Here is a 27,462-nt window from a genome sequence, read left to right on the forward strand (position 1 = left end):
CCATCTGTCAAAGGAGGATGAAAGAGATCTGGGCAGACTTTCACTTACAGTGATAAGACTTTGATACTACAGTCCTGGGTAGCACGGATAAAAATCAAAATGTTGGTGCCTGAGACAGAAGTTTCAGCCCTGGTGCAATTCGTCAGTATCTCATTCTTGTTCCCACACAGAGATGAATCATCAGAGAACAGGGATTTATCATACTGTATCATCACGTGATGGCATAAACCACTGCCATTGACTGCAAGCAAACAGTGAGATTCCAGTTGGAAACAAAGCCAGGTGAAGTGCATGAAATGTTTGAATGTATAGGAATGTACAGGAAAATAACCCTGACAATGCAAATGTAGAATCACTTAGGACTTGTCCAGATGCTTCATTCCCTGGGTCAGGAACCCTGTTGTTCTGACCCTCCTAGTACAACACACAGTCCACTAGCATCTTATGCCAAAAGAAGATTCTTTAGTGGTTAGCACTGTAGGGCTTATGGCCTACAAAGAATAATTTCCAACCATACAGAGTCATTGCACCTGCATGGAATAGTCAATTCATTACACCATCTAATTTGTGAAATGACACTTCGGATCTTCAAAGTGTTTTACATCCCACAGATTGAAGGCAGTTAACAAGTAATGAAGAGTAAGAATTAATTAATCCTAACCATATCCCAGGAGATAGGTAGACAAACATTAATCCACTGACAGAAATAGAGCAATTAAGGTTATGTGACTTGTCCAAGGCCACAGCGGATATCTAGGGCACAGCCAATATTAGAGTGCAAAAACTAAGATTGCAAAGCTTAGTCCCTGCTTCTCATGAAACGTACTTTGAGGAGTATAATCTTCAAAATAGATCATCTGTTTAGGAAAAGCTTTTGTTTGCCTTCTGTACTTTATTAGTACATTGCGACTGCATCCAGATACACGGGGTGAAGCAGTAAATATTGACCCTGGCTAATTTGAATATTTCTATACACACTAATACATGCATATATCTCCTATGTACTAAATACAGTGCATGTGTGAGAACACGGTAGTTAATGAAAGGGTTTAGTACCAAGTATTCAGAGCATCATGCGTCAATGTGTCGTTGCAATGCAGACTGCTGTGTCAGGGTGGACGTACTTTCCCACGCCAGCTTGCTGTCCTGCAGCCACCCCGTGATGGAACAGAGTCACATTCTGGTTCACCCCCACCAGCTTCACTGACAGCCGTCTTTGGGATCTGACTGGGCAGGACGATAGCCAGCTGCAGAAGCCCTCCCAGTACCTAAGCGCAGTTCATGCGTTCTCTCTGTACAGTTACACTCTCATGAAAAATTGCAAACATCCTTTGTTTTATTCTCTATTTCTACAATTTGAACAAATTATATTCAATACAAACAAACAACAACAACAAAAAAACACGTACCCAGCATACTTTTAAATATACCTGTGTACGCTCAGGCAAACAACCTGTGTGGCCTGCAGATACAAGCTGAAAAGAAAGCTCAAGCAACTTGAGTGCTATGTGTTTCCCTTCTCTGGTTTAAAGTTCTTCACAGAAAATAAAATTTTGCCTTTCTTGTCATTAGTGTGAATGTGGGCAGATTCTCATGATCTTTCCCCACATTTTTTTAGCATTCATGACATTCCTATTTGGGCCCACAAAGCCGGCTCTATGTCATTTCGTTCTCAGATGATAACGTGTTCAGCCTGTTGCACTCAGATTATCTCATACATTTGGGATTTTAATTATTGACCCAGGAATCTTCCCAAAGGTTGGCTGGTCTTCCAGCATGAAGAATACATATGAAAATTAATGGTAGAAATGGACTGCAGAACATAGGGGAACCCAGAGCTCAGTCTGTTATAATGTTTTATTTTTTGCAGCGTCTGCTTCCATTTTTCAATGTTCTGACTTATTGCTAGCTGTTTCTAAGAGTGACAGTACATCTGACAGTGCACGAGCCGTAATTCCACAGTGAGATTGCTACTAAAATAATATAACCTCTTTGGGCATGAAGTGCACAAAAAAAGCAAACTTTTCTTCTCAGAGGATTGAAGGCAAGTCCTGATTGGCCACGAGGCAGTATTTTTGCTTAGCGTTGTTTTTAATTTAAACTGGCAAGCTATTAACACTGAGGTGTTATTAGGAGGATATAGATTATCCGTGTGTGTGTGTACTTTCTATGTAAAAATGTAAACGGTATAGGAAAAAGGCAGGGAAGGAAAGCCCCGAACTGCAAAGCAAGGTCAGGGCAGGCCCCGCACGACCCCTGGGCCTGGACCCTGCGGGCTGCGAGAAGCCGGGGACGGCCCCGGTTCCCCACACGAAGCCCCGCGGCCTGCCCGCCGCCCGGCCCCGCGCCTCGCCTCGCGCCGCCTGGGCGGTGGGGACGGGCCCAGCCCGGCCTCTGGCTCCGCCGCGGCCTACCCCGAGCCGGGCCGGGCCGGGCTGCGGGCAGAGCGGGCCGGGGCGAGCCGGGGCCCGGCGGCGGAGGCGGAGCGGTGCGGTGCGAGGCAGGCCGCGCCCCGGGGGCGGTGTTGCGGAGCTCGGGGGCGGCTCCGGAGCCATCGCGCCTGCCCGGCCGGCCGGCGGCGGAGCTCGGCTCCAGGGGGAGGGGGGTGGGGGGGCGGCAGCGGAGCGGAGGGGAGCGGAGGGCGGCGGGTCTGCGGGCCCCATGGGCGGGTGTGTGGGCTCCCACCACGACTCCTCGGGCAGCCTCAACGAGAACTCGGACGGCACCGGAGGTGAGAGCCGGGGCCCGGAGGGAGGGGAGGGAAAGAAGGAGGGAGGAAAGGGCTGGCTGCCCACCGAGCCGTGCGGGGACCCGGGGCCTGCGGCGGGGCCGGGGCTGGGGCCGGGGGGGAGCAGCGCTGCGCCCCCTGGGCTCGGGGCGCCGTGCCCGGTTCCCCTCCCCGAAGCACGGCCGGCCGGGCCGCAACTTTCCCGGGGAGGGCACTGCGGGGACCGGGGTGCTCGAAGCCCTTCGTGGGGGTCCCCGCTCGCCGGGAGCCGTCCCGGGATGGAGCCGGGAGCAGGGAGCTGTGTTTGCCCCACGGTGCCCCGAGGGAGCGCGGACGAAGCTCCCCCCCACCGCCCCAAGCCCCGGTGCTGGGGAAATAAACACGGGCTGGGGGAACGGCCTGCCCAGGGCTCCCAAACTTTGTTTTCCTTGGGCTCAGCTCCTTGTGGTGTGTGGGAAATAATTCTTCAGATAACTTGGGTCCTGGCACTGCTGTGGGTTGGGCTTTTTTTTTTTTTTTTTTTTTTTAATTCTTTCCGAGGAAGATGGATGCTTTCCTCTAGCCTGGATCACCCGTGTTAAATAGTCGGTTTCCAGGGACTTCAGATGCTGGAGCAGCGTGTGCGCGCTCATGTGCAAGTGCACACCTCCTTAGCAAGCATAGCCTGTGTGGAAACACTTCTGCACTGTAAGTGGCCTCAGACTTTGTTTTTCTCTACCTAAATGTCCGAGCATTCGCTTTTTCAGTCTTAGGTTTGTGGACCCCTGATGTTCTCCAGCAGAGCTCTGTATGCTGTATAGTCGCGTAAAGTCAGCCTTCCAACAGGACACTTATCTAAGTAGTCCTCACACGTGCAGGGTCCACAGATTTCAGATTGAAAACTGCTGACCTAGATCTACATCTTCCTCTGTACCTTACAGACTATTATTTATTGGTCTGTTTTTACCTCAGACAGCCCAGCTGATGGGTGTTCTGTCACAGCAGTGACTTTATTGCTATTCCGTAATGTCCAAAAAATGCAGCTTTTACATCTGAGGCAGCCACCTGCTGATTAATGCCAGATACATAGTTCACAGAAATACCAGGAAGTCCAGATGTGTGGGATTTAATCACATCATTGACATTAAAAGGAATCTTATAGCTTTGCCTAACGTAAGTCGTTCTTAATCTTCCCCCACTTTTTTTTTTTTTAAGGCAAGTTACCTAAGAACTACATCGGTACTAAGCAAACTTACCAACCAGTAAGAGACAAGAGCGAGTAAGGGACCAGAGCATACTAGATGTCAAGGAAAAAGAATGGAAGGAATAGTGACATACCTGTAAAATCTTACCCAAAAAATAGCATTAAAAGCTGTGCAGACAATTTTTCAGAGACCTGCTTCAGTAGCTAGGTGTTGCGAGGTGAGATCATGTCACAGAAATAGCTGTGGTTTAATTTCCTCGCTCTTATCTTCCCTGTGATGTCCGATGAATGAGATGGGGGAAAGAAATCAGAATTTTGCTGATGTTGTAAAATAGTAATGCTGTCTTATTATGCACTCAGTAGTGTGTGAGCTAGGCAGTTTCTGTCGAAGTTGTCTCAAAATTGCTGTCCCGGGTAGACTTACTCAGAGCATGTTACTGCCTAGTGTTTACATGGCATGGCACGCTACAGCTTTTGGGTTAAATAACCTATTGTACTTGGTGCATTAGAACAGCAGCTGGGTTTTTCAAGATGTAAGAGATGCAAAATGCATGTCAGCTGGCTCATGTTGATTCATGCTCTAAGGATAATGTTCCTTAAGGTTGTCTTGCTGAAGTGAGAAGTGATGAAATTTCGGTTGAATTACGTGCTTCTTAGGACTGTCTTAAACAATGAGGTACAGTGTGCAATAGCCTGTTTTGTAATGTTGCGTATCTGTTCTTGCTTCTCTGAAAGGAAACAAAAAAGGGGAGGAGGGTATTAAGGTGCAGGAACCTCAGTACATCTATTAATCTAATTCCTGAGACGTTGAAGTCCAGCCTTCACCAATCCTTAGATGTCCAAATTCTTTGTGTGTGTGCCTATGCTAAGTATGAAGTCTGACTTGAGCTCTGGAGGGAGCTTATGTCTCAAGACACCAGAAAAGGAAACAGCTGAAGCACAAGTGAACATGATTTTGAGCCCAGTGCCGGACAGAAGGGCAGCCTATTCCTGTTTCCAATACAAGGGTTATTTCCTCCAACTCCTGTTTTGTGACCTAGTGCGGTGTAATCATTTTCAAATTGCTATCAGTCAGCAGGGCTGCATCATTTTGTAAATCTCAGGAAGGTGTTTTAAGAACAGAAACATCTCAGTTATAGCCAGAACATTGCCAGTGATAGACTTGCTTTGGGGGAGCTTTGTTTTTTTTTTTTCCCTCCAGAACAGGAGAGTTTTTTAAAGAACTACAAGCAATTGTGACATTGATTAGATAGTAATGGCATGCTTGATGTTGCATAAAAGTGGGAGCCGGATGTCAAGTGTAATTCATACCAGTCTCAATCTATTACGGTGCTGTGAGGAGCTGGTGAAATCTTGCTAGATTGTATCACTGGAATTGAGATGAGAATTTGTCACATCCCGATACTGTCCCTGGTCCTTTTGTCAATCACTGGCACTTCGAGTTATTTCCCTGCTGCTCAGCAGAGCTGGCAGTGCCCGGACCGTGTGCTGTTCCTTTGTCTTTTCCTATGGTATTTTTCAAGGTCAGAGAGATGCTTGCATTTACCCAGAGAACTATTTAATGTACTTGGCGTGTCTCTGAGTGTAAGAATGAGTTAATCAAACACACCAAGCTCTCCTACATGTGTACCAGCTCGCTGCACGTCTCTGCTCCCATTGACCAAAGCAGGAGGAGTCTGTTACTTAACAAGAATTAAGCAGATGCCGCTTTGCCCATCTTGCTGGAAATGAAATGGTCTTTTCAGATTGATACCAGCTGTTTCATTATCACTGCTCTTTTTAGTGAGTTTTCATTTTAATAGAATATTGCTGTATTTAGAGGGAAAGTTCCTGTCTCAGAGCTTGGTGCATTATAGTCCAGCAGAGCTGTATTGTCGTGTGCGTATGTCCTAGATGATGAGATGGATTTATTGGTGACTCTTTAAAGGAGATAAAAGAACAATAAAAGATTATTGTTATATGCTTTATAGACACAGGTGTTTTTCCCCATCACTTTAGCTCAGCTGTCTCCCATCAGATATTCCAGGCTTTCAGGAGCCAAGCAACCAATCTCTACTTGCTGTGCCTTGTCAAAGGGGACTGAATTTCTGCAGGACAGAGACTGGAGGGAGACATAGCTGTTCTCTGACCGCTTACAGGTTGTGGGACTTCTTCAGTTGTGCGTTCAAGAAAAGCATCGAAGCATTGGGTTAGGAGTTAGCAGCTGGAGAAGTATGCGTTGTGCTTGTACGTATGGTTTAACAGCTTATCAGGTTATGTTTGGTTTAGCATAAAGCAGGGAATTTGCATTCCCACATGCAGGGCCTTTCCGGAGGTCTCTTCTTAAATTTCTTTTCATCTTTTTGGAGGGGAGGAGTGGGAAGTTTGTGAAGGGAAAGGAGAAAAACGAACCAGTTCATTTTCTTCTGGTAAGCTCTCTCCCCTATTATAAGTTGCATATTACTTTGTCTGACTTCGTAAAGTTCAGCGAGACAGTTATTTGTGTGGAGTAACGAAAGGGCAGGAAATCCAATGTCTCGAAGCGCAGGCATGACAAGTCATTATAGATTAAGTCTTTTGGCCGCAGCTGTCTGATTGCTGCTGTGCTCTTGATGTGATGTTAGCCTGCCTGTTGGAGCTCTTATCGCTATTCTTTCTTATAAAAGACGATGATTCTGTTTGAAATTTGTCTTCTTTACTGCTGCCCCTATCACCCAGCAGTGATAATAGGAACAAGCGGAAATAGGTCTGCCCATCTGAGTGACACACCAGAATATATTAGAAGCGTAAATTCTTCCTGCGGTATTTGATACAGTACTGGTGCTTCATTAAGCTCTAGAAAGCCAAATGCCAAGCTTGACCTCTGCTTTTGGTAACTGGACAACAGTTTCTTAAATATTTTCAGCGGAGTGCTGTGTAATGCTGCACATCACATGTCTAATTTGAAGCTACAATAACTGCTTTCATGGTGCCTCTACGGCAGGCTGACCAAGGGAATTTGCATATTAAGTAGTCAGATTGGTTGCTCACAATTGGACTGGTACAGTGGGCCTATGCACAGCTTGCGCAGGGTTTTTAAACAAGGCTCTTATGACTGAGCAGTTAAGAGCATTTGGTGCGGACCCCACGTATCAGCATACAAAGAATCTCCCAGATTGCGTTTTGCAGTGTTTTGGCTGTTGATTGCAAGCTGTGGGTAGCGCGTGCCAGCACGTAACACCTTCCTGGGAGTTTGCTGTTACCTAAAGGAGGTTGTTCTAGACTTCAGGTAGTTCCTGCTGTTTTGTAATGCAACCCTGAAATAAGGTGCTCGATATGTTTTTGCAAACATAACGCTGAATTCAGAGCTGGCATTAGGCGTTACGGCTTACTGTGGCTTTCCTAAAAAACAGGAATAATAAGGAAAGCTTAGGATGGTTTTCACAACTTGCTGTAATCTCGTGATTTGCACAGCACTGTGTGTGTTTTTTATCGGGACTTTGCAATAAAAAGTAGCTGTTAATGAATGACTTGGCTTCCTAAGGGCTGGGCACCCACAGCCTGCTTGGGATGGGTAGGATCCGCATATCTAGCGCAGAGAGCACCCGAATATCACTTTGTTGGTATGGCACTTTTCATTTTTAACCCAAGAGACCTTACTTGTTTTTCAGGTGATAACAAGTAACTGGTAGCAAATGAAATAAGGTGTTATTCGTGCTGTTAATAAGGGCTGACTAATGCAGCTGTTCTGTTTCCTTTTTGGCATTGTTCCTCCATGTAATTGTTTGTTTGGTTTCTAGATGAAGTGATTTGTTTTAATTTCTCTGTTTGGGATTTCAGTGTTGAAAGCAATGAAATCCTCCCTCCCTGAATATTAAATATAATAAATTGAATGTTCTTTGTGCATTGGAGATTTTTTGATAAATGGAAAATACTATTTGTTTTCTGTTTGAATAAAGTCAAAGTCAGCAATCCACTCTTATTACAGCGGGTAATATGATCGCTATTATTTTTCATATCAATGTTGAATAATACAATTTATGAGTCACAAGTTATAATGCAACTGAAGCCAGAAATAAAGATCTGCCTTATAGCTAAGTCTTGACAATTGCAGCAAGTCTTGCAGGTGCAAGGAAGGATCAAGGTAGCCACAGCTGGTCTAGTTACCCAACTCTTAAAAATAAATATATAACTGAATCTGAAGAACTTCTGACCACATGACCCTGTTCAAGCAATGAATACAATTATTCCTTTGTTTTTGAGTATCACAATCCTTTTTTGCTTAAAGGGCTTTATGTAAAAAGCACTTGCACCCCGTCTTGTAGGCTAACAGTGTATTTGTCAGTTACATTTTTAGGCAGTTGTTACTAGTTTGCTGTGTCTCCTTCACTTCCTTAAAATTCAGACTGCTCTGATGCAAATTCTCATACTTCATTTACTTTTTCCTCTTAAATGGTGTACGTGTGCTTGTATTTTTATATATACATATATATTCATACATATATATACACACACGCACACAAATAAACACGTAATTTTGCAAATTGCTTGTGCCGGCCACAGGAAGCTATGGTTTGAGGGCCAGTAGGTGCTTTGTGATCCTCCCAATTCTTTCTCATCAGATTCAGATGACTTTTTGAGCTTGGATGGGGCGGTACAGACATCCTGTCCTGCGGAGGCCAGGTACCAGTACCTGCTGCCATGCCTCGTGGCTTTCCAAAGTACTCTGAAATAAAATGCAGCAAAGACTTGATTTCCATTCCTGGCGGGATAGTCCATGAGAAGAGGTCCAGCTGAGTGTGCAGAACCAAGCTTCCCTTTCTCAGAGCTGGTGGCGTCCCTGTTGCAGGGAATCCTGCCTCCCAGCAGCCAGGGTAAAGCAGGGGGGAGAAGACCATGCGTGGTATCTGTTGGATGCGTGTTGCTGAAGTGTCAGCTTCAAGGCAGGAGCCATTGATTCACTTTCATCTTTCCTACATGCGGGTGCTTAGGGTGTAGCTTGTGGAGGTTTGGTTTATAATTCTTCCAGCTGGAAGCCCTGTGGGTCTCCTCTTTCTTTTGCAAAAGCCAGACTATGAAATTAAGCCTCTCTGAATGTTGCTATATCTAGTTTTAAAAGCAAGTCCATTTAGATGGCTGTAGTCATTTTAATCATAGTAAAAACAGTCAGCAGGCTGCTGAGGCAGTACTCAGGGATGCCTTGCCCATTTGGGATGCTGAACGTAAGTGTGCTGAAAGGTGGCTGACCTTGGGTAGATGCCAGGGCGATGAGAGTGTTACGTGCGTATACTCGGGGCTTTCAGTCATCTGTTTGCTCTGCGTACTGAAAACCTACGGGCTCTATTTACTCACAGAGATGCTAAGCCCTTGGAGTTTGCATTGTGACTTTGCAGCCGGGGACTTGGCGCGGCACAGGTGGATCTGCATCGGGAGCAAGGACACGGAATGTTGAACTGGTTTCCCGGGGGATCAGCTGTGCCACAGCAGTAGGAGACTGGTGTGGGCATCGCTCGGTGTGGGAGAGGGGCAGGACTGAGTTACCCGAAATCAGCGAGGTGACCCGCTCTGCGAAGCAGGTAGAGTAGAAGGAAGAATAAAAAAAGGTGAAATTATCTGGCCGAAATCTAAGATTCAGAGGAACAGGAATGTTCCACTGCTTGAGAAGCAGAAGAAATAGAGGATTGATTGCTTATTTTTAAGAAAAAGCTTTTTCCCTCACATCGTTATTGCATTTTCAGCGTGAAAGTGCAGAACAGAGTTCAGTGCTTCATGCTGATTTATCAAAGACCAGCAGCAGCTGGCAGAGCGGCACATCCAACAGCCGCCCGGGTGCTCGCATTACGCTGCTCGTACAGTCCACGGCAAGCACCTATAGCATAGCGTAACATGATAGTTCACTGTCTTGACCTGTGTGCAGTAAAATATGCAGGATGTCTGATGTGGTTTAAGGTTCAGCTGGAGCCTGAGCTTTACATGTTCTGCCTCTTGCTGACCTTGGGCTGATCTCCCAGCTGGTACCAGGTAGTCGCCCTCACTCCTGGCAGGCTTCGAGTAGGTTTGTTTAAATGAGTGATGGCCAAAAGATGGGGGCAGTGCAAACTGTGTAAATGGTTTTTCCTCTGTTTCCTGCCTTTGAAATAAATGGAACCGCGTTTCAAATATTGAATGGTGCTAGAGTCTCTTAGGCTACCTTAAATATTTAAAATGACATAAGCAGCCTGTCATCCGGAGACTTCACAGTAGTCAGAGATGCAGAGCAACTGCAGATTCTGCAGGTGATAAGTGCAAGAGCCACTAATACATGCAGCTAATGAATTTGCAGTTGTTGTACGTCCATTTGACCTGTTAGGAGCTAATGTAAAGCAATGCAAAATTGTACTTCATAAAGTACAAATACAGAGGGGGGGATCCTTGCTGCTGTGCTTGTGCATTGGACCACTTTTACAGCTCCTCCGTTCTTCTTTTTCCCAGTGTCCTTTTCTATTCCCTTCTCCCCACCTCCTCAGTGAACATGATTTAAAAGGAAAAATTCAAAGCACTGCTTGAAAGCCGTTTGTGGGAGGAGATAGGCATGGTTTTGAAGAAATGAATCTTCCCTTCTGTAGAAACTCAGATGTGATGAAGGATTTTTTTATGCGTGTGTGTATATAAAGACATCCTTGTGCTTTAGATGAGGTAGAGGAGAGGAGGGTTGGGGAGTTGCTGCATGATCTATCATGTGGTTTTCCTACAATCCCAAACATGAAAGAGAAGGCCCTTTACAAATGGTAGTGAAGACTACTTCAGTAGTTTTCAGTGAGAACAGGTTCTGCCCAGGGAAAAACATTTCCATGAAATAGCCTGTAATCTATAATGCTTTAGATTGCATGTTAATATTTCATGTTTCACAGGGAATGTTTACCCTTGGTATGATTAATCTCCTGTTATTGATGCTTTTCAATAAATAACTAAAATACCGTTCATTATAAACATTTTATAATTCATAACTTTTAATGTACAAGAATTCCTAATAATTGTACCGACTGTAAATAATTCTTGGAGTGCTGCCTTCCTACATTGTCTGCTGTCATTTTTCACCTTTTTCTCATTAGAGATGCGTGTTCTTTGAGAATACTCCCAGGGCCTGAAATTGCATCGGGAGCAGAGCACAATAGTTTGGGGTTGGAAGCTTGTTACCTTTGTATTTTTAAAATTCAATTCTGGAACTCAATTTTTGCTCTCATGCTGTGATCAAGGGCGCTCCGGATCCATGAGAAGGATCTCTCCTGGCATTTACTTTGTCGTTTTATTTTTCTGCTGCAGAACTATCATCTCCTGTGATTCCTTGTCTGTAGGGATAAATACAGTCTTTTATAAAAGACTACCTACAAAACATCGGATAGTACCTGCAGCTGGTGAATGCCATTTTCTCCTGCCAATTTTTATTTGGCAACGTGCTGCTGTTTGAGCGACTGAGTCTACTGTACAATACTGGCAATTGCAGGATAATGTCTGTCTGGTGAAAAGGTAAATAGTTGAAGTAAAAATCGCTAATTCACACGCGTTGCATGTACCGCACCAAATATTTCTTGGCAGAGGTATAGAGAAACGCTGCGTATGTCATGCATTGAACTTAATGCTTTCAGTGCATATTCAGATGCATTTGCTTAATCTGTGGTGTAAGCAAAAGCTGCGTGCGTCAAAATAATGTCTTCAGTGCAGCGTGCTGGGCTCTGGTTGGGCTCTCGCCCAGCAAACATTTTGGAGCCCTTCTCACAAGAGTCACTGTTCCCCTGTCTTCCCTGGGAGCTGAGCTATGCAGGGCCCTGCTGGCCCTGGGGAGGGATGCTCGTGCCTCGGGACGTGGCAGCACATTGCTGCCCCACTCACCCATGGTGGCTGATCCGCAGCACACAGGTTGAAGCGATGGTGAGGAGGCAAGGGGCAAGAAGTATGAATGGGAAGCAAGGTTTAGTGTCTGAGGAAAGTATCCGAAGGCTGGACGAACAATTTCACTCGGGCTTGCTGGATGCATTCTTCAGGAAGCTATATTTGGTGGCAGCGGTAGTTGAGCATACGTTCAGATGAAGCTTCGCGCTCCAGTCCTTCACACCTCTCACTAGCATCATCCTTCGCTGCTGCCGCATTTGGTGTGGTTGCCTCTTGGGGACGTGATCAGAATGTCCCAAGGGTGAGCAGATCTCCTCCTTTGCATCGCGTGTCTGTAGCGCACACAAAATGCACGCAGCGAGCATACCCGCTGAGTGGCTGGTGGAATCGCGGGTCCCAGCTGAGGGTTAGCACTTTGAGGGGTGAAGAAGGGGAAAGCTGTCAAATATCTATTTAAACTTATATTTTTAAAAGAATTGGAACCGACTTGAGTTGCATGTTGATGACTTGGCTCAGTAAAATGCATGACTGATTTTTTTTTAAAGATTTTTTTTGCTGTGTGCTTAGAGAGCTACATTAAAAGAACACGGGTTGCTATAAATACAAGCAATTATTGAATAGCAGTATGTTGTGTAAAGTCCTTATCAATATCTGATATTATTCTAAGACAAGTTTAAATGCTCATTGCAGATAAGTTTTCTTACTCACTCATTTGTATGTCAGTTTTTCACATCTGTATATTTCCATTGTATCTTTATCCAAATCGAAAACGAGTTCTGGTGCCAAAACAGCTTGAATTCCAATGGAAAACCGCATGTGTATTGAAATCACATTGCTTGATTAAAGTCACATGCTTTAAATCAGTCACGTATTGTATAGCCTCACGCTGATGGTACTTAATGCAACGTTCCATCACTGTCTTAACGCGGCTGAAACAAACGCGTTCATTGTACGTATCCAAGGCACTTCAGCTGCTGCACTGATATTACAGCACAAAAATAGCTCCAAAAATACTACAGACTCAGTTTTTGGCTTTAGCTGAAACGCCTTCGGAATGGAACAAGAGGGAATACAGAGTTTTAGTCTCTCCTCTGGGAGAAGAAAGGAGCAGCAGCACTGTCAGAACAAGAGCGCGTGAATGTTGCGGATCGGCGCTGCGAGGCGGTACCAGCGTGAGGGTCCTGCGGGTGTAAGGAACCCTCCAGTCCTCAAACTGTAACACATGGTAGAGACTCAAAAGTGTGGTTATTTTCCTCAATATGAGGAAAAACAATCCAGTAAACAGTTTATTTTCTTATAAACCTCTAAAACCAGTTCAACTATACTGGGGCTATTTTCATGTGTTTAAATGGTATGAACCCTGTGGAAACATCTGGTGCTCCTAAACTCTGACAGAGCTGCCTAGGCCATTACCACCTTGCAGAGATCGTTATGTAAATGATGCCATTTGTCCAAACGCAGATTTCCAAAAGCTTTCATACGTTTAGTTTCTTAGGGACAGAAGCCTTGCCAAAAGGAAAACTCCAGTGTTTCGTGACTTGCTGCGACCTTGCGGTGCTCTCTTGGCTTCTGTCCTATTGCTCTCGTATAAAATGGATTTCTTTGGGGAAACTGTGCTTACAGATGGAATTACGCTATTTTAGTAGTCATAGACTGAGTCTTTGTTGGGCAAGCCAATGGATATGGAATAAATGGAACCAAAGGAACAGTACTGGCCCCAAAGACTTCAGTCTGATGATTGCAGCCTTGCAGGTTTCTTGGAAGCGACTTCTGCATTTTCTGAGCATCCATACCCTTTTTTTTTTTTTTTTTGGTTAAATAGGTCTGATGAAAAGCAAACATTTTGGTTCCTGATCTTTTCATCTTGATAAAATGTTCTTAACTGGCTTATTTACCATTAGTTATGGTAATTGGTAAACCTTGAAAGAAACGACCCTTGTGCCCACCCCATTGCTGGGAGCTAGCTTATGTGTAGGAGTGGCGATGGCATGGGCACAGTGGGTGGCCTCTTTCACTCTCCCCGTTTCCTTCATCAGCCCCAGGATGTGATCACTCATGATCAGTTCTCAGGGAACAACTTTTTCTCAATAATTTATATGTAAACATAGTTAAAACAGTACTTACCACAACTTCCTCAAAATACTGGATCGGAAAACAAACAAGTTTAACTGTTCACTTATGCAATGTCACTTTTCTGGCTTTATCCATCCCGAAGAAGTGAGGTGTTTCACTACATTTTAGGAATGCAAGTGCAGCTTTTTCACTCCAGTTACATTCTTTGTCAATTATATTCTAGGGGGCTGGGGGAAACTGAATGCTGCAGAACTGTGGAAGAAACAGCATTAGCATTTTATCTTTTTTGTGGTGGAAACTTATTACCAGGAGTTAATAATTTGCATTAAGCTCCACATTAGTTAGGAAAATGTTATAGATACTTGAGGGTGGGGGAGGAAGTGTTTCGGTTCCTGCAAGTGTCCTACCTTGTTAATGTCTTTTGGCAAACTACATGGAGAGAGACACTGTGAAAGCTGCTATTTGATTATCAAACCTGTTAATGAGAGTTTTTTGTTGGTGTTTTTTTAGCAATGACGTTTCATATTTATACGAGGTTGTACAAAGTCCACGATAGCAGTGCTGGCAGAGGCATCTGTATTTTCTAGTTCAGTGCAGTGTCAAGCAGAATATTCCCAGTACCAGCCGACCTAATCTTCTCTTAAACTCTTTCCAGGTTTGCCTACTCAAGTATGCTGTCACTATCTGGTTGCTCTTCCTGCCAAATTTCCAAGCTGAATTCATCTTCCATTGATAAAGTCTGCTTCTAACTGCTCAGTGCAGTCACCCTTCCTTCCTTCACGTCTTCTTTTCATTATCATAAATTAATATGAGGATTTTTTTCCATCTGGAGCAACTCTTGCTTTGCAAGTCGGATTTGGGTATCTGCACCACTTCTTTTCTTCTGATTTGGACATGTTCCAGTGCAGATTCACTTGTTCATATTTAAAGCTAAGAAATAAAACACACAGTTTCTCAGAAAGCAAGTATTTTCTAACAAGATATTTTAGTGCAGATTATTATGTATGAAAGTCAGTGTTGATGCTAAAAAATGAGCCCATATGAATGGGCTGTTCTCAGCTAGGATAGCTCTGGTGAATGCTGTGTAGACATGAACGTTTCCTGGTGCATTTTTCTCATGCTCACCTTTAGCTTTTACGCAGGTCAAAACCTTCAGATTATGCACATTCTTTTTTTTTTTTTCTTCCCTTTGTGGCTGATATTACATTATTATCTGCTCTTTGGAAATGCACTTGGCATTGATTAACTGAGTGCCAGGCACTTCACTGACCCATCTTTAAATGTTCTGGGATTAGCTTTTCCAAGCAGCTTGCCCGCTGAAAACACACATGCTGCGGTTGTTTCCTTGGGATGGCCCTTTGGATTGAAAGCTTGGGACAGTTTGGATCTGATCCTGCTGTTCCAGTTACTGGCAAAGTAAATGCCAGAAATTGCTCTGTTGCTGTTTTTCAGCTTTTGTTTCTATACACGTTCAGAAACCAGATGGATTTACCATAATCTAATAATATCATCAAATATTTGATGGGCTTTCATCTTCGGGAGGAGAAAAAAGAAGAAAACACTTTTTTTTGGTAAATTTTGTGTTTGTTTAAAAAAATAATCTGGAGTTCTTATGTTTTTAGTTAATGATTTAGGGAAGCAGGGAAGGGAGCAGGGTGGTCCACCCTTCTGTTCTGATTCTGAACCCCGAAGCTGTGTATATTCCTGCTGGATACGAAGGGATTCTGTCTTCGCTTTCTTCTGAAGAGGGATTTTTTTTCTTTTCAGTTTAGGTCTGAAATCCATTTCTTGCAGTAGGAGATGAAAGCCTAAGTTTTGGCAGTATGGCAGATTTTCTTCTACAGTTTTCTTTAAGTGGGGGCCGTTCTCTGTACCTGTCCCCATCTGCACCTGATTCTTTTTTTATTAAAAAAAAAACACAACACCTGCAAAGAACCTCACTGAAATCCAATTCCTGCCAATGCTGTTTTGACTCCACAAAATGTGTCTTAGGATAATTCAGTGAATGGTTTTGGGCAGCAAATATTTTATATTGCTTCTAAGGACTACAGGAAGATTAAAGAGATCCTTGCCTTGAAAATTAGATTAAAAATAGTTATGCCTGCCTCAGTCTAAATTTAATGCTTTTCATTATTTTTGCAACTATCTAAAGAGTAGGGGGTTAGAAGGGAAGAGGAGGTGTGTGACATCAAGGCATGTTCAGTATAGGTGCTTAGAAAATCTAATCTTGGCAAATATTCGCTATCTAGGAATAGACGTTTTGAAAAAGACAGATTTCTGGCTAATACTGGTCCGTTTTCCTTTTTTTACTGAGTTCATACCAAATGAATCAGAAGGCACAAGCTATTCTGTGATAGCCGAGAGGAAAACGCTGAGATCTGGGGAGGGGAATTACAGCTCGGTCATAAAAATAGAAGTTGGTTCGGAATAGGGGAAATCAATCTTTCAGGTGTAGCATGAAACGAACACGAAATGTGGATTATTCTTTCTAGGTGATTTTTTTTCCACCCGTTTCTAAATATTTTGCATTTGCTCATCTTGGACATACCCCAGCAAAGATCGCTCTTCTCACAGCAAAGGAATCTCTTGTTTCTTGCTGCTTTTTTGGTTATTTTTAATAGCCTCTGTTGCTAGTAGTGCCTAAATATTGCTGGAGCAGGGAGGATACTGAACGCTGGCCGTAGTTCTGTGAACCAAAGATAGAGCTTAAAAAGTAGAGAGAGAAACTGCTGTTGGAAAAATCACTGCCTGCAGGTCGCCCGTGATAACGGGGCTGGATTGATGCGTTCCATTCCTGGCCGTACATTTTTGATTCTTAGTTTTGATACAGGCTGCTGAAAGCAGGAAAACTTAAATACTTTCTTTGTGTATTCGTGCTATTCACTGGGGGATCTGAATGCCTTTCTTTCGTGTTTACAATGCGATTGCTGCTGTAAGGGAGGCAGCACTGGAGCCCCAGCTCTGATGGGTCCTGTCTAAAAAAGCGCTCCTGGATCCAAGGCGCCTTTGCTCAGAGGCACTTTGTGTTCATACTTGACTCATTGGAGCACAGCAATTAGTACAGCAGGCTGGGTGGATCACAAATGCACTTGCAGCCAGTTGTTTGGGGGAATTCTTTCTTTTTCTGCTGGAACCAGCAACCAGCATTTTGTTCAGTGCTTTCAGCAGTCACTACACCTAAATAAAATAGTTGTACCTCTGCAACAAACGTATGGAACCCATGAGAGATCTGGGCTATTATTTTTAAGTGGCTGAAATAAAAATCTTTTTGCTAATGCTCTCGTACTCAATACGTGCCAAATTTTCTCATTCTTACATTTGAAGCTAAGTATTTTCTCATCAGGTAAGGGGGGAAGGGATGAGAAAAAGGTCTGTCTAATAATGATGAGTTCTGCCTTAACTTTAGGACCAGACTTTTCCTGCAGGAGCTTAAGTTCAGAATCAACATGCGCTCAGTTTAACCTGTTACAACACTTGTTACTTAAATTAGAGGACAAGGAAAGGAAGGTGCATGTTTCCTGACAAACGATACCATTTCTGTTTATGAATAGATGGTAAAACGAGAAAAGTAAGCTCCCTTGAGTGTTATGGTGAACGGATTTAAAAAAAAAAAAAAGACGAGGGTAACCCACGTACAAGTCCATGTTCAGCTGTGCCTGGGAACATAGTGGCTGCTACCTTTGCCAACATAATCAGTGCACTGCGAGTTTTTAGCTTGCTCTGAGTTGTTGAGAATTAAATGCATTTTAAATCAAATCACATTACACAGTCATCCCTTCCTTTAAAAGGAAGAGAAGTTACTTAAGTGAAGTGCTGTTGCATCTGTCGGAAAGGCTGCCCTTCGTTACAGAGCGAGCATCGCTCAGTCCATTAATAGAGCTAAAGACCTGTGCGCTCAGGGACTTTTGGAGGAGATCAAATTAATTTGCTAAAGGTGGAAGGGCTCTGGCTACTCTACTCTATCTTAATTCGAGCAATTTAAATGGAGAGGGCAGTTTCCTTGGCTTGCTCCTCAGTCCCTCCTCCGTCGCAGGGAGAGCAGCAGGCTCCCGCAGGAGGTTCGCAGCAGGAGCTGAGCCGTGCGCCCAGGAGGCGGCCGGGGTTTGCTGACTGTGCTGAGGCAGAAGGTTATGCTCCTAATTTCAACACCCACAGTTAAATGCTTAAGGTTGGATTGCATCAATAATCCCCCACCATAGGCTATAATATGCCTCCTTTTTTTTCTAAGTAGATCCAGAGGGAGCTAACGTAGCCTTGAATGGATGTAATTTTAAGGCTACTTTGTGCAAGTGCTCTCTCTGGTTTAAGAGGGTTTTTTTGTCTGTATGTATGAGAGATGCAAGCCTTTGTTGCAACCTGTACATATTTGTGTACGTTTTTCATTTTAGGTTAGGAAGATGGGTGATAGATTCCTAATTATCAAAGCAGCATACAAAGTATCCTAATGTATTATAAATTGTCTCTGACTCCAGGTTAAGTGTGGTTTTCTGAACAAAGAGTATACTTGAGAAGTAGGAAGTCTAAGGGTCTTACATGTGTAATATAAACATCATTTTTCAAAAGGCAGCTTGGGCTCTTAAAGTAGAAAAGCTTGAGCATTTTTAGTAAATAGTGTAATTGTGCCATTGTAGAGAAGTCCTGCTTGCAGATGCCAGGTAACAAAACCTCCCCATACTGAGCTGTTGTGAAGCATCACCTGCTAAGAAAATTATTGTAAGACTTTTTGACATCCAACCAGTCCCATAAATTCCATCAGTATTCATCTGAACAACGCTGAGAAGTAACTAAACTTGTAGAATATGCCCATCTTGTCCTTTGCTTAAAAAAAAACACCCCGCCAAACCTTTGAGTGCAGTTTGTTCACATTAACCTTGTATGCTGTTGGTTCTTGTCATCTTCCATATATTCAGGCAGTGCACAAAATTCTCTGCATTTATCACCAAAATATGGATTACTCAAAGGGAATTGTGCTAATTAATGATGCAATTACTATCATTAAACTTATTCATTATGTAGTAAAACGGTATGGAAAGTAAGCCCTTAGTCTGATTGCAGAAGAACAGTTAGCTGAAAGATTTATTTTTTAATTCTCGGGTGTGATTTGTTTCCCTTCCTCTAAGTACTGGCAAACAAATGGGGGCTTTGTTGAACCTGTGAGCTCAACCCTGTGATGCTGTGTAACACTTTTTTTCCCCTAAAATCTTCTACTTTGGAGATTATGGTTAAAATTGAGTTTCAGCAGCAGAAACTCAACTCCTGGCATGCTTCGACCTTTCTGCCATGACCTTTGTATTTACATATCCATGGAAATGAGAGGTAAGAGGACAGATGTCACCCTGCAAGCGTAGAGTAGCAGTGTATAGGAGGCCTGGTGGCACCGTGCTGCCTCGTGGCACAGGAGGGGAACTGCGTACACCACGAGACACGGGCTGGATGTATGGATGGGTGGTGGTGGTAGTGGGAAATTACCCAGCTTCACTTAAACTTGAGAGAAAGTGGTCTTTTGTCCTGTCCCCATGCTGTCAGGAGATCCTACTCTGGAGCTTCCCTTACTGAACTGCTTTCCTTTCAGGGTTTTGTTTTTTTCCTCCTGTGTTTCATAATCATTAGCATCCTCAGCCAGAGAACAGAGCTGTCAGTCAATTGCTATAACCTGGTCCTGTTTTTTGGGGTCCTCTCAAGCTCCTGTAAGTAATGTCTTTCATTTCGTCACTTGATCCAGACACTTAATCAGATTCCAGCATTCGCTTCAGTTTCTCTGGCTCTTACACATTGTTCTAATGCAAATTTCTATGCTTCCCCTGGGATAAAAATCAAAGGTAGGATTGGCCCCACCGGAGTTTTTGACAGCAGCTAATTTTCAAGCAAAACCCAAATTTGTCTTCAGTCATTCTTCACAGTACATTATAACCTCTGATGGGGCCGCTGGGAAGAGCAGACTTTGGCATCCCAAGGCAGCTACTGATAGCTTTGTATTTCTCTCGTCTGAGAAGTCTGGATGTTGCTCTGTAAGTTCTTGATGCCGCTTGGCCTTTACACCGATTCCTAGACTTCCAGACTTCCAGTTACTGAGCTGTCTCCAGTCTTAGGTTCAGGAGTATCTGGAGAATGACGGTCCAGAAGATCCAACTTGTGTCTTGCATCATTATTTTTCCTGACATCTGCCCCTTGTTTAATGACATGCAGTCGAATAGAAGTTTGGAGTTTGCTTAGGCTGTGAGCGTTGGTACATCTATGAATAAATTCAAGCTTATTAACTGGCTTGTGGATCCAGAAAGTACTGACTGTAGAAGTGAAAGAGTGTTTTTGTTTTTCTCTGGGGCATTAAGCCACTGTTCTGTCAGACTCCTGCCCCACAGGGGTTCAGTGTGGGCAGTCAAATGGATGAAAACTAAAATGGATCTGGTTCTCGTGGTATCCCGCTGTTCGGGAGCACCTGGAGGCTCAGTGATGTGGTCATTTAGCTTCTGTGATCATAATGATTTGTTAATGTTGTGATGAATTGATTTTTGCTAAGGGGAAGCAACAGACAGCAGGGGAGAAGGATGACTCTTGCTAGAGAAGCACGTAGAAACCTTCTCTGTGGATGAAGAGCCTTTTGTGCTTTGGGGCAGTTGAAGTATACAGGGGTTTGTGTTTGGCTTTGGGGGGTTGTTTGTCTTGTTTTAATCAACCCATCTCAGAAATGAAGTCTCACCCTTGCAAGTCTGTATTTTTTTGGCTTTAAGCGTGTCAGGAAGGACACACAACCCCACAAGATAGGTTTTGTGATAGGCAGAAAACCAGGTCTGCGTTCTGGAGGAGTCCTGAGTGATGTTAAGGTGTGATGGCTTGTGCTGTGTGCCCTTAAAGGGTAAACATCGAGCAGGGCACTTGAAGAACTTCTGCGCCTAAATCACTCATGCTAGTCCTGCATGTGGCAGGACTGATTTGACAGCTATTAAAGATGATTTTACCACCTATTGTTAAGAGATGGATGAGAGATGACTTCATAGAACAAAGCCTGATGTTTGAGGAGCATCGGGAGCATCCTATCCCCCCATTGCACATCAGCACACTGCCACCTGCCTGTGCCTGGCCCAGTGGGTGCTGGCAGAAGCACTTCTCCCAGATTGCTGGGGTGGAGTCCTGGGAAAATGAGTTGTGGTTTCAGCTAGACACCAAGATAAAACATCTCTTTAATGGGAAGCAAGTGGAAAGCATCTAAAAACTGATAAAGAAATAATTTGTAAATGAATGTGAAACAGTAACTTTATTATGGAAAAACTACCTCGTGAAATGGAGCTTATTAAAGCAGCAGGTACAAGAAACACAGCCTGCTGATTGGATCTTTAAATGTTTGCTTTCGTGCATCTTGCCTGTTCCTTATGCTGGGCAATTGGTTTTCCAAATGGCACTCGTGGAACATAACACAGAACTGTAAAATGAAATCATTAAGGTAATGTGTGTTTGGTATGTGTGTCAGGTAAGATTCCTATTTTCAGCTTACACTGATCTCTTAATTAACTGATGAGCTTAAGTAGCTGAGATACAGTAATAGTGCATTTAGTTAATTGGCTAATGTGAAACTCTATCCCTGCCAATGACTATGACACAGGAATAAATTCAAGACATGGTGTTAGGTCCTGTAACTAAGCTAATTTAATCACTGGTCATTGTAAAAACAGGCACCTTGGAGGCTTTCTTGTTCGTTCCCTTCTGGAGATTGTGACTTCTGTGCACAGAAGTGGCATGGCCAGCAAGGCCATGCTCATGCAGGAGCTCATGGGGATGTAACACTGCCTGTCGTGGGCGTCATACCTTGCACAGCACAACAGGCTGTGTTGTATTTCAGATTTTGGTGGAAGGCTTAGAGCAACATGGCCTGATGCAAACTAACACTGGTGAGATGGGATATGGGAATGTTATTAATATGATTTTACATGTTAATATGAATATTATGAATGTCGTTAATGTGCTTTATCTTTTGGTTAGCCCAGAAGAAGTCAGGCAGTTGGACGAGATGATCCTTGAAGATCCCTTCCAACTGAACTCTTCAGTTCCATTGGTGCTAGCTTCTGCAGCTCCTCCCGGGAGATCTTACTTTAGGGGGGCCTCATGAGTTTCTGGGATCTTGGTTGGTTTTAAAGTTTAAAGAAGTCTGGGTTTACTTTTTGTAACGAAGTAAATTCACCGACGGTGTTTCCCAGAAAGCCTTCAGAAGCTGCAGAGTCAGGGCACGCACCCCCTACGTGGTTCTGCCGGTGAGGGTTTGCCTGCTGGCTTCTGCTGGCTTCCAGTACTCTTGCACCTAATCAGGGTGGAGCTGGTTGCATTGTTTAAAGAAAATTATTAGCTTAATCTTTTCTGTAACTCTGGCAGGGTGTCTGATAAGGCTGCCTTTGATTATTTTTTTAAATATTTTTTTCTTAAATGAAAATTGTGCAAGTATTGGAAGTACTTGTGGCGCATTAACTAGAGACCAGATGTACAGCAGATGTCCCTGTCTGTCACTTAGCAAATTCAGAGAATTTGTGATGACCTTGTGTGGTCGGTCTGTGGCTGCATGACAGAGGCTCGCGCTGGTTGCACGGCTCCATGGCCAAGGCCTCCATAAAAGCAGAGCTTCAGTTTAAACTGCACCGAGCCAGACACCGACTTCTGTCTTGCTTGAAGCACGCAGATTTTGGCTGTTAGCTTTCAGAGAAAAGCTTGCAGCACTTCCATTGCAATTATTATTATTATTATTTTTTTTGGATGGGAGATGTGTCAGCCTCCAGTAAATGTCTAAATCTTTCCTTAGCAGTTCATATACATGACTGTTAGGCAGTGGTCAGAGGGAGTATGTTATTGAGGAGGGAAGGGGGCTTCTGAGCCAGGACGGCATCCATTTGCAGCTGGGAGCACTAGATCAGCTGGTACATTAAATCCCTGCTGGCAGGTGAGACCAGCCCGTGCTGCTGGCTGAGCAGCAGGCTGGTGCTCCCGTCATCACCACCAGCGGGCACGCAGCTGACCCGCCAGAGGAAGCATCGCTGTGCAGTTTGAGCTGGTGTGTCTCAAGTTCCCCTGTTTGAACGGAGGGGAAGATACAAAAGGGTTTCAGTATGTTAAAGGTGAAGTTGCTGAATCCCGTTCTTCCTCTTAATGGGAGACAGAGGGCCTTGGGTTTTTTGTTAGGCTCTGCACGAGCTTCCCACTGCATCACCACATTTTCCAGCTCCACTGTGCAGCTTACTGTGCTGATTTTGTTTGCACGTGCGAAGCTGTACTGATGCTAAGCTCTCAAGTGTGATCAAGTCTTAAACCATGTAATGCAGCCTATGCCAAATAGAATATTTTCATGTTGCTGACAGCTTCCTTAATGGTGGTTATGACAGGTATCCAGCAAGATGGTCTGGTTGTGCGCTGTAGGGGGTAAGCATTGAAGGTCTTGGTGCTTGCATGCTGTGGTTCGCAGGTGGGTAAATCTTACCCGTTTTGCATCTAGCTGAAAACATGAAAGCTATTCCGATCTCTGTTAGATAGGAATAGTTTAAATTCTAGTGTAAACAGCACTGAAAGGTAATTGTGTTGATAATGGCAGTCCCTTGAACCTCATCCACCATAGCACTGTCAGAGCATCACTGGGATGCCAAAGCTGGCACTGTACAGTCAGTACCACCACTGCTGTGCTCCTTACTTTCTGTGGAAGCAGAATTCATGGCTCTGAGGTTGCTCTGATGGGGTGCAGTTGGGCCAGGTGGGCATCACCTGGTCATCACCCTGCCTGGCAGCATTCTGGCTTCACTTGCAATCACCCCTTGATGGAGGAGTTAAGGATTTGAGGTGGCAACTCTGCAGGGGTGTTTGCTCCCCTAGACGTCTTCATCTGTCAGAAGAGACATTGCATCAAAACCTTAATTGAGATCATCAGAAAATTTTCTGCTTGTGCTTCTAGCAGGAAGCCAGCTGAGCTGGCAGGACCCAGGAGTAACCATAATGTGCTTTGCAGCTTTTGCAAACTAATAATGAAGCCACAGAACTAATGCTAGGAAATAATGCTGAGCTTTTTGGTGGCAGACCAATGCGAAAAATTTCCTTTGAAAAACGGGATGAAAAGTTGAAGCAAATAACAATAGAGAACCTCACACTGGCTTTTCTTGCATTATTGCTCTCTCCTACAGAGCTTATTCAGAGCGTTTGTAAATGTCAGGGTTTGCCATCCTGTTCTCACAGCCTTGGAAGCAGAGACATCATCCTCATAAAATCTGAATGAACAGACCAGAGGCTGAAGTTTACTTTCGCCAGCTGGCTCTCCGCTGTTAGACAAAATACACTGATGGGTTTCAGGTTTCTGTGAAAGGCCACCTACCTTATCACAGCACGTCCCAGCGCGAAGCAAGTGGCGAGGCCCTTCGCTGTCTGGATGGAGCCTGTGTGTGCGTTGTGGGATGGGATGGGACGTTTGGATGTGGTGTACAGTCAGGGAGCAGATCTCACAACTTTTGAAGCTTTTCATTCTTGCTGCAATACCGTTCGTTCCTTTGAAATGTGAGAGGTGATGAGCTGCTTGGAAATACCAGGCTCTCTTGATTTCTTCTGCAGTTCCTGTTGAAAATGATGGGAGCAGTGGAAAATACAGTGTAATAGCTGGCAATTAGAGTCAATTTTCTCCTTTGTCCAGCACATTCGTACGCCCTCGTCCTTTCATGTGTTTTGTATCTCATGCTGTGAAGCCTCTGGATTGACTCCGCAAAGATTTAGTGCCTTGTGCATGACTTGTCCGGAGCTGACTGTAATTACCAGTGTGACTTGCGCTTTACTCACTACGGTTGTTTCTGTGCAATTAGCTGGTTTTGGAGGAAGGTGCTTGGTAAGAGTTGAGGAGACTTGGAGAAACAGAGAAGGCGTATTCCCTGCTCCCGCTTCGAGCAGTGCTCTGCGATATCCACAGTCCCGGCTCCGGTGAGAAGCCATCAGGGGACGTGGTGCTGTTTGCCCTGATGCCTCTCAGCATCAGGATGATGCCCACAGTGGATGGTACCCCTTCCCTAGGGGACCCCATCGCTTAACACCAGCCCATGAAGTGTCTGGCAGGCTGCTCACAGAAGAGTGCAGACCCAGCTTCAAGTGATCAGTCCCATGTCCTGCACTGCTTCTTCCCCTTTTCCATCTTTTTCTTTCTTCCTTCACCCCCTTTCAGGGAGGAGAAAGGAGAAATAGCCCTGGGGTTGCTTGGTGGGTTTAATTCTTCTGTACGGGTTTGTCCTCATTAGGTTTGCTGCTCTAAAAATCCTCACACCACAAGTTTACTACTTGCATGGCTTAATTTTGACTGTTTTGCCTACGCCTTTATAACTCGGATTTGTCTAACCTTATGTTTTATGACACATCTATTCAAATATGTAACTTGAATTTCTACCAGGAAATGTAATTTTTGCGTTCATTCCTACTGGGAAATGGAGTTTTTCTTGTGGCATTCATTCCCCAGTCTCCCTTCATTAAAAAGCCTAAATCTTAGTTTCAAGCATCAACAGATAGATGGACCTACATCGATATACGTACGAGGCACAACATCTGGAAAGCTCATGCTTTCCCAGTCCCTCAGCCCCACAGCATCCTCAGATGTGTTGCACTACTCTGACTATTCTCAGGACTGTCCTAATAGATGTTTTCTTATGAAATCCTCATGTTCCCTCTTGTTACGAAAATTTGATTATTCAGTGAAATATTTCATCTGTAAGGCTGAAAACCTTTTACTACTGCCCAGGGACGCTTTCTTTCTAAAATACAGTTTTTGCCTTGCAAAAATGCAACCTTCCAAAGAAAAATATGGAAAATAGCAATAAGCAGATAAGATTCTGCTGTTTTCCTGTTGTTGTGTAAGCCCGTGCTACTTAATGTAATTTAGATTGTGTGAGCCTGTGTGACAATGTAATTCAAATTGTCTGCTGCTTAGGTACAATGCATTTCTCCCTTCCCCCTCCTCAATTTCTGTGTTTCTGCACCTACCCTTTGTAGTGCCTTCCTCCAAACACCATTGTAATTCTGCTCCTGGACGGATTATGCCACAGATGGATGCAAAGAAAATGATTGGGATAAATTCTACCTAGATATTGATACCAAATTACAAAATACCTTATGAAGAAATTGGAGCAGCAAAGATTTAAAACGAGACTCATTTGATGATAGAGTACTATTCACCGATTTTGGGGAGGGAAGCCCTTGGGACTATTACTGAAAAGAACTTTACAGGTAGCAAACTGTTACTTTGCATTTCATTTGTCTTCGAAAAGTAACTTGTTAGTAATCAATCCTCAACCGCAAAGCAATTTTACAAAGAATATTTTTGATGATTAGTTCAATTTGTATAATATTCAGCTAGCTTCTCATGACTGTCTTCAAATAATTACCCTTTGCTGTTTCTCAAATTGCTTCTCCCCCAGAGGGTATCGTTTCCTCTGTTGAAGCTGTGCATGCCTACAGCTTAAGCAGGCTGAACGGGGACCGTGTGCCACGATTTCCTTGCTGGCCTCTGCTTCTGCAAAGCTTGGTCTATCTTGTTTGATGGTGTATCGTTTCTGTCCTCCGCCCGTGGAGCCTGGCAGTCATCAATCCTCCCGTTTCCACTGAGAGCAGTTTTTGAAAAATGTCTCTTCTTTCCTGTTCAAATAAACGGTTTTGTTAATTTTCTGCCCTTTCTTTTGCACTTCTGTTGGGTGTTCCTGCACTTTTCCCCGCAGTTACTCAAAACTGTTCATCTCTCAACGCTTAAACAGTTGTTTTCATCTCTTACCTATTACAAGAAAAAAAGGAAGATTGTCCTATCTTCCCACCTTCTCCCAGTACTGTTGGCACTTCAACATCTTGATGTTACCTGCTAATGTTAGCCCATATCTGCTCTAAACTGCTCCAGGCTGAGGAAGCCTCCATGCCAGTCTTCCCCGTGCTCATTTCTTGATGTGCAGTGTTCTTGCTATGAGGCTGCAGAGGTGAAAGCACAGCAGGGCCCTATTCTTGCAGCTCCTGTACACAACTGCTTGTGAATGCATGATCAGCAGCGCTGGGCCTGCAGCCCCCAAACAGCATGCGACCAGTCTGTAAGTCTCCTCCTGAGATCTGTGCTGCCAAGCCCTCCCCGCCCTGGTGGATTAGGTGCCCGTGGAGATGTTTCCAATGCATGCTTTGGCCAAATTTGGATGTGTTTTCTTAGAAGAGCAGCAAAATTCTTATGCTGCAAGCAACATATGCTTCTGTTTCAAAAGAAAAGGAAGAAATTCGCTGCGGAGCATTTGCATGGATTTTAACGTAAGCCAAATGTTATTCTGCACTTCGTTTCAAGGAATAGGTGAAAGATGCTTGAAAAAATGGGGTGCGAGGAAAGAAGCTGACGGGAGGATGACTGAAAGCAAAGGGGATGTCTCCCCAGATGGTTATGTTGTAGCTCAGTTTCAGGAGGCTCTTAAAATGGGCCAGATCCTCTGGTCTGTCTTAGGGGCTTACCAGTGTGGTTAATAACAGGGAAGCAGGAAAATCAAATTCTTAGCTAACTCGGAGATCTACCTAGCCTTCTGTGGAGGGTGTCAGTTGCCTGATGTCTCATTCAGCTGTTGCATTTGTATTATTTGATTTGACAGTCAGCCCGTTGGGGCAGAAATATTATCCAATTTGATTATCGAGTGCTACAGTT

General features: G+C 44.1%; 1 protein-coding gene across 2 annotated transcripts in view; it reads left to right on the forward strand.

Moving 5' to 3' along the window:
* The first annotated feature begins 2,578 nt into the window (after positions 1-2,578).
* UBTD2 (ubiquitin domain containing 2) overlaps positions 2,579-27,462 on the forward strand; it is a 58,868-nt gene continuing 33,984 nt past the window's right edge. The window contains exon 1 of one of the 2 annotated variants that reach the window (XM_035338688.1): positions 2,579-2,731. In XM_035338688.1, the coding sequence (XP_035194579.1) occupies positions 2,662-2,731 (70 nt within the window). In that variant the 5' untranslated portion in view covers positions 2,579-2,661. Of the gene's footprint in view, positions 2,732-5,979; positions 6,138-27,462 lie in introns of those variants that run through there. The other variant, XM_035338690.1, reaches the window with a different exon arrangement.

This window comes from Oxyura jamaicensis, chromosome 13, assembly GCF_011077185.1.
Source record: "Oxyura jamaicensis isolate SHBP4307 breed ruddy duck chromosome 13, BPBGC_Ojam_1.0, whole genome shotgun sequence".
Taxonomy (NCBI): Eukaryota; Metazoa; Chordata; class Aves; order Anseriformes; family Anatidae; genus Oxyura; species Oxyura jamaicensis.